The sequence below is a fragment of the Lycium barbarum genome, chromosome 4 (assembly GCF_019175385.1).
Source record: "Lycium barbarum isolate Lr01 chromosome 4, ASM1917538v2, whole genome shotgun sequence".
NCBI lineage: Eukaryota > Viridiplantae > Streptophyta > Magnoliopsida > Solanales > Solanaceae > Lycium > Lycium barbarum.
The window spans coordinates 113,536,896-113,545,231 of NC_083340.1; the positions used below are offsets into that span (position 1 = coordinate 113,536,896).

The 8,336-nt window shown below is 42.6% G+C and overlaps 1 protein-coding gene across 1 annotated transcript; it reads left to right on the plus strand.

The window, feature by feature from the left end:
• Nucleotides 1-5,917: 5,917 nt before the first annotated feature.
• LOC132637680 (uncharacterized) lies at nt 5,918-7,569 on the plus strand. Its single transcript, XM_060354734.1, has 2 exons — nt 5,918-6,316; nt 7,243-7,569. The coding sequence occupies exons 1-2, from the start codon at nt 5,918-5,920 to the stop codon at nt 7,567-7,569; spliced, it is 726 nt and encodes a 241-aa protein (XP_060210717.1).
• The last annotated feature ends 767 nt before the right edge of the window (nt 7,570-8,336 follow it).

The window sequence follows — 8,336 nt, forward strand, 5'->3', positions numbered from 1 at the left end:
CATATGATTGAAAGGGATAAGGACTGGGAAGCTTGCAGAGCATTGACCCCCAAAGCAGTTGAATCTCTGGAATAAATAGTAGCCTCCCTCACACTCCAAGAGCACCCCAACTGCAAAGTTTTGGTCCCGGCCCAGGAGCTCCAAAGGCTATACCAGGATTCAAGACTTTGGTCCTAGCACCCATAGTAGCCCGAATAGCAAAACAAATTGTACTTGCTCCCAAAGATCCAATCATTGTGCAAGCATTCATAGCTTAAGGCATGAACCGCTCGGGGAGATGTTACACTCCTGAAGAACTGGCTCAGAATACCGTAAGGAAAGAAAACACCCAAAAAAGAATGATAACCGAAGGAGAAGCTGAAGATTTCTGGCAGCGTATGCAACCAAAAGACTACTCCATCGTTGAGCATTTGAAGAAGGCTCCAGTATAAATATCGGTGTTATAATTACTATCCAGCTCCGTATCACACAGGCAGGCCCTCATGAGAGTGTTTGATAATGCACACGTGCCAGCTGGTACGAGCAGCGAAGACTTGGCTGGGTTGGTAGCCCACATCATCGGAGAACATAAAATCTGCTTCTCCAAAGAAGAATTGCCAACAGAAGGAACCTCCCACAACAGAGCTCTTAACATCACCGTAGAATGTCGTGGCAAGACAATAGGGAGAGTGCTTGTGGACAATGGATCGGGCCTCAAAATCTACCCCATCATAACATCAACACAGCTCGGCTATGACATGGGTAAAATCTGCCAGAGCGAGAAAAACCTCAGGGGATTTGATGGATCCCAAAGTGATTCCCTGGGAGAAGTAGACCTACAGATCCAAGTTGGGCCTGCTTCTTCCACAGCAGAATTCCAAGTCATGGCGATCAAGGCCAACTACAACATGATCTTGGGAAGGCCCTGGTTACAATCTATCGGCGCAGTACTATCAACTCTACACCAAGCCATAAAATTTTAATGGCAGGGACAGAAAAGTATGGTCGCAGCTGAGAAGGATACCCATAAATATCCTTACAACATCATACCTATGATTGAGGGGAGCCCCCACCAATCAAACTTCCATGTGGTGGAATACGTTAGGGCCACCCATTCAAAATAGGAGGTGGATAAGCCAATGCCAGCCGTCTACAGAATGATTGCCTCCACTATGTTGAGAAATGGTTTTGAAATAGGTAGAGGCCAGGGAAGAAACCTCGAAGGAATAACAGATCCCGTGCCAATCCCAAAGGCAAACGGCCATTTTGGCCTCGGCTATATCCCTAGCGAGGACGAGCTCACGAAAGCCATCCAAAGGAAACAAAAGATGAGGAATTTACCTCAGCCTCTCCCAGAATTGTACCAGTCATTTCCCAGAAAGATGCCGATGCAGAATGGAGAAGAAGTTGATCGGGGTCTCGAGTTGCTGTTTCAAGAAGAGGGATGCTACACGATCATTAAGGAAAGCCAGAAGACACTCACCATACGTAGTATGAGGCGGGGAGAGCGCTTGAACAATTGGACATTTACTTCCCTCTTGGCTCCTCGGTATACAAATGGGTTTTTCTTAAAATATTTTGCTAAAAACGTGGCGACATCGGCCGAGGCTCGAATGATCGCCTTTTCTAAATTACTTCGTGATGTTTAAAAATGAAAATGATCCAACATTCTTCCGAACCAGGACCACAGTTTGTAACCAATTACTCTTCAATTAATGAAAAGCCTCAATCTACATAAAACTGTTGTTCTTATCAGATAATAATGACGAAAGTTTTCTAATTAACCACGGATAACGAACAACAATGGACCTAAATTTACTTTTCCTTGCCTTTTCAGTAGTAACCGTAATCAAAAAACCAATAATGTCATGACGTGTCATGAAACGAACTAGGAAAATAGTCAGCAGAAGTACGAGGAGTACGATGAAGCGACAATAATGCCAAAGGGACTGGTAGGAGAGTTGGAACAATTAGAAGATAAGAAGAAGTTGAATATGGACGAAATTGAGGTAATCAATCTCGGTGATCAGAAAGATGTTAAAGAAACGCGAATCAGTGCTCATCTAGGGGCTCCACAAAAAGAAGTGCCCATAGCTCGACGCCTTTGTTACACCTCGCAGTTTGGCACGTTGAGATTCGCTAGGTGATAGACGTACTATTGCGGGCGCGAGGTGATAGTTGAGGATGTACGAAGTTATATATGTGTTCATCCTATGATCATCAGGGTTAAGTTGGTATAGTAGGTCAAGAAAGGTTGGAGGACAAAGAAATCAGAGAGCTAAGGTGGGGCCCACATGCTGAGGTTTTATAAAGCGCATATGAAAAGTATTATGAGTAGTACATGGGAAGTTGAGTAAGTCTTGAGAAGGACCCTTAGGTCAAACATAGGCGTAAACCCTCCAAAAGGATAATGTAAGGAGATGTTTTCGGACGATCCGACTTGAGGAGGCCAAAACGCCATTATAAGTTTGGAGTTAGGAAATACGCCTAACATGAAGATAATTGAAACAGCTTTCCAACCATAGGCCGTGGGCCCTCATACGATATCGGGATCACATGTTATGCGCGTTTTAAGATCGACTGTCAGGGAAGGGAATTAACCCTGCGCGAACGCGCCAGAAGGTGGCGCGAATGAGCAGGGCAAGACCCTGCAACTCAGCACGAACGCGCCGAGTAAATTTTAAGTCGGTCCAGGCAGAACTTGGACCGTTATAAAAAGGGGGTCACCCCCCATTTCTCAGCCGAAAACACCCCAAAATCTCTCAACTTCTCTGGAAAATTCCCCAAACCTCCCACACCCACTTTTAAGACAAAACCAGGTATAATTCCCAAATTCCGGTCCGGATAGCCTATAGTTGTGATTGCAAAATCGTATAACGGCGTGTTATGGCCTAAACTTAAGGTGGAGAAGTGAAGATACAACATTATTAATGGGAGAAAGGTATGAATCTTTTATTATTAATATTAATCTTGGTTCCTTTACGGAGATAGAGCTGTTAAATAGTTATAAAATGATTCGGTTGCTGGAAATATGGGATAAACACCATATATGATGTTTATAAAGTATTTTGGGTGTTGAGAATGTTATGGTTGATGTTGGTATTGTTATTGTTGTTGTTGGTTGCTGAATTGGGATTTCGGGCTAGGCATATAAACAGGAGAGATACTGCCCGATTTTCGACAGGATATAAAATATTTTAATTTGAAAACTTAGGACAAGTGTGTGATAATGAGTCTAACATTAGTGTGAATCCTCTCGAATGTAGATTTACGAGCTCGGGTGGATAAACGTAGCTAGTAGGAGGTCAAGCAGGTATGTTAAGGCTTGTCCCTTTCTTTCAAAGGCATGATTCCTATGGTACGATTTCATAAATGTTTCCATAACTTTGTTGTTTCTGAAAGTGAGATGTTTATGACTCCAAGGTATGATTCCTTTTCCGATGACCCATAAATGTTTTCCAAAATGCCCGTATTTTCCAAACTAAAGGTTTATGATTATGTGAGCTCTTGTGATAATAGCGATGAACATGTCTTTACGATGATAATGATGATGTTAACAATGAAAATATTTTCTATAATGATTACGGTGATGATGTTTTTATAGTTAAACACCTCAAGTTATGAGATCGATGCTTTTATGAGATTATTGAGCTATTTTCTTGACTTTCTCAACTTTTATCCATTGTTATTGGCCTCACCTTATACTAATTATTCCTTCAAGGTGAGATAGAGTGATGATGACTATTCCAAAATATAATCGGAGGTTACCAACCTTACGTCACTCCGATAGGGTTATAACTTTCTTTGGGTTCTCATGCATGCTACTTATATTATATGTGTATATGATATATGTATATGTATATGGGGAATATGGGAAAAAGGGCGAAGCGCTATAGGCGCATAGCCACCTGATCAGTTGGTATATTATGTTATCGTCCCGAACGCGGGATATATGGTTAAATGGATCGGGTCGTTCGTTCCTCGGCACTACTATGTATATATGTATATATATATATATATATGTGTGTGTGTGTGTGTGTGTATAAGGATCGGGTTGCACGTTTCGCAGCACTATCATGATACATATGTATAAAAATGATTTTATAAAAAACTAAGCATGCATGGTATCCGCCTTAAAGGCACTCAGATGCACAAGTTACTCTCTTATCTCACGATATGCTCTATATTTCCATCCTGTTATTATTCATGCTCTATATCTTTCATTTTGTTATTATTCATGCCTTACATACTCAGTATATCCCTCGTACTGACGCCCCTTTTCGTGGACACTGCGTTCATGTCCGCAGGTAAACAGGTAGACACGTCTGATTCCTAGGAGCTCTACCAGCGGCACATTGAAAGCGCTCCAGTTATTCCGGAGCTTCAGCTTATTGGTACTACTCTTGTGTACATATTCGGGCACGGTGAAAACCGTCCCCTCCTTGTGGTTGTATGTATCTTATTTAGATGCTCGTAGACAGAAGTATGTGGATAGATGTTTCATAATTTTGTTCATCCCTATTGTTACATAATATTTTGGTAAAGCTTTTTGACATACGCTTACAGATATGCTATCGATGACTATGTTGAGTAAAATATGTATGAATTGTTCATATGGCCCACTTAGTCGTGAAAAATGGAATGTTATACCAGAGGTGCTCGGTAAGCTAGTGCTGTGTACCCGTCATGGCCTCTAGTGGGGTCGTGACAGTTTTCGCCTGCTCATACATAGATATGCTAGGGTTGAGCGCTGAAATAGTGGCCCACATATTACCCATCAAGGAGGGTTTTGTCCCGATCAAATAAAAGACCCAAACATTCAAACCAGATATGAGTATCAGGATAAAGGACGAGGTAGAAAAACAAATCAAGTCCGGGATAGCGGAGGTAACATCCTACCCCACCTGGGTGGCTAACATAGTGCCAGTATCTAAGAAGGATGGAAAGATCCAAATCTACGTGGACTACCGAGATCTCAATCGGGCCAGTCTAAAAGAAAACTTTCCTCTCCCAAACATCCACATTCTAATAGGCAACCGCGCCAAGCATGAGTTGCAGTCATTTGTGGACTGTTTCGCCGGGCACCATCAAATACTCATGAGAGAAGAAGATGCAGAAAAAATGTCTTTCATCACCCCTTGGGGAGTCTACCATTATAGGGTAATGCCGTTCGGCCTCAAGAATGCTGGCGCTACATACATGAGAGCTATGACTACCCTATTCCATGATAGGATGCATCGAGAGATCGAAATCTATGTGGACGATGTCATCATAAAGTTGAAAGAAAGTTCAGAGCATACCACACACTTGTGCAAGTTTTTTTTTACAGACTTCGTAAGTTCAATCTAAAGCTAAACCGGGCAAAATGTGTGTTTGGAGTCCCAGTAGGTAAGTTACTAGGATTCATGGTTAGCCGTAGGAGCATAGAATTGGACCTACCAAGATCAAGGCAATCCAAGAGCTGCCACTTCCCAAGACCAAAAAGAATGTCATGAGCTTCTTGGGAAGGCTGAACTATATTGCGCGGTTCATAGCCCAGTCAACTATGATTGTGGAGCCAATCCTTAAATTGCTCAAGAAAGACGCTCCCACAAATTGGATGGAAAAATGCCAAGAGACATTTGACAAAGCACAAAAGATATCTTTCCAATCCTCCCGTCCTAGCGCCACCCAAGCAAGGGAGTCCTCTATTACTATACTTGTCAGTATTAGAAAATGCTTTCGGGTGTATGCTCGCCCAGCATGATGAAGAGGGAAAAAAGGAACATATCATCTACTATTTGAGCAAGTTCACATCCTGCAAGGCACGGTATACGCTCGTAGAGAAAACCTGTTGTGCTCTGATCTGATTGCTCAAAAGCTGAGGCACTACCTGTCAGTGTTCACTACTAACCTCATATCCAGAATGGATCCATTGAGACACATTTTTCGGTAACCGATGCCCATAGGAAAATATGCTAAATGGCAGAAGCTACTAAGCGAATTCGACATCGTGTACGTAGCACAAAAGGCAATCAAAGGCCAAGCCCAAGCTGACTTGCTGGCGAAAATCCCTGTCGATGAAAAACTTGAACCATTACAGACTTTCTTCCCAGATGAGGAAATGATGTTTATCGAAGAAGAGGTGGCAGAACCATACTCAGGTTGGAGACTGTTCTTCGATGGAGCAGTCGATTACAAAGGATCGGGCATCAGAGCAGTGTTAAAATCAGAAACAGGACAACACTATCTAATGGCCACAAAGCTCAACTTCAGATGTACTAACAACATGGCAGAATATCAAGCGGGTATCCTTGGCCTCAGGATGGCATGGGACATGAACATACAAGAATTGTTGGTAATCTGGGACTCCAATTTGCTAATAAATTAAGTGAAAGGAAATTGGGCATCCAAAAATGATAAGATACTCCCATATGTGAATCTAGTAGAGAGATTGTGCAGGAGATTCAAGAATATCGACTTCAGGCATACTTCGAAAGCTCAAAATGAGTTTGCAGACGCATTGGCTACGGTAGCCTCCATGATTCTGAACCACGAGAGTACACACATCCATCCACTGCAGATCACAATTAAAGAAGAATAGGCTCACTGCGCCCATGTCGAGGCCAAACACGGTCAACCATGGTATGCCGACATTAAGGTGTACCTGGAGAAGGGAGAATACCCACCAGAAATTTCAGCAAATCAAAAGAAGACCATCAGAAGGTTGGCCAATGCATTCTTCCTAAACAAGAAAGTGTTGTACAAGGGGACAACCGACATAGGGTTACTCATATGTGTGGACGCCAAAGAGTCCACAAAATTATTAAAAGAAATGCACACAGGGGCATGCAGACCCCATATGAATGGATTCATCCTTACCAAAAAAAATCTTGAGGACAGGATACTATTGGATTATCGTAGAGCAAGACTCCTCTATATTCGTGCAAAAGTGCCATCAGTATCAAACACGGAGATCTAATCAAGTTCCCCCCCCCCACAGAGTTACATGTGATGAGCTCGCCTTGGCCATTCGTGGCATAGGGAATAGACGTCATAGGACCCATTGAGCCACCGGCTTCCAACGGACATCGTTTCATCTTAGACGCCATCGACTAGTTTACCAAATGGGTGGAAGCAACTTCTCACAAATTGGTAACCAAGAAAGTCGTGGCCGACTTTATCAAGAACAATTTGATATGTCTCTTTGGCGTACCTGAATCCATCATCACGGATAACGGTGCTAACCTAAACAGCCATTTGATTAAAGTCATCTGTGACCAGTTCAAGATAACTCACAGAAACTCCACTGCCGATCTACCACAGATGAACGGAGCTATAGAGGCAGCCAACAAGAATATCAAAAGGATCCTGAGAAAAATGATTGACAATTACAAGAATTACCACGAGCAGTTGCCTTATGCCTTGTTGAGGTACAGAACCACAACCCGAACTTCCACCGAGGCAACCCCATATCTCTTTATCTACGGTACTGAAGCAGTCATACCCGCAGAATTGGAGAACCCTTCACTTAGGATCATCCAAGAGGCAGAGCTAAATGATGCAGAATGGGTCAGAAATCGCTACGAACAACTATCCACAATAGATTAAAAGAGAATGGTGGCGTGTCCCGACCCAACCCGAGGGCCATGACGTGCACCCCGAGCTAACCCACCCGGGCACCTCTTATCGTACTCTCATATTCACATCTAGGTGAGCCACGTGGCTTACTCATAATTTACATACATCAATAGTGCTAATCTCGTTGGGCAACAACACATTTACATCATCATCAATAACAACGCCCATATCCATAAGCACAAGCCGACGAGGCTATCAAAATGATATACAAAATACGAGCTGACAAGGCTGCAAGACATCTAACCGTACACAACTGTCTACGAGCCTCTAAGAAAACTAGGTAACAACATATAGGGGGACAGGACCCTTCCATGCCCGTATATATTTACACAAAAGAATAATACCCAAAAGCTGTAGCTCCGGATGAAATGGAGCTCCTCTATGTAGTCCCTGAAAAGAAATCTATAGATCAAGCCTGTCTCCCTGTCCACATACGGGCATAACGCAGCGTCCACAAACAAAAGGACGTCAGTACAAATAATGTACTGAGTATTTAAAGCATAATCAACATCATAGTAGAAGCATAAGAGACAGCACAAGAAATAGCATAAGATATAGCGTAAGATATAGCATAAGATGGGAGAATTAGAAGGTAATAGAGTCATTTGTACCTCTAGTGGCCTTCATCATATTTACTTACTTATCTTTCATAGGGACCTTCAATTTTCAACGCTTACTCATGCACATATACATACATATACATATTCGTATTCGTATTATACCCGTATTCGAATCCA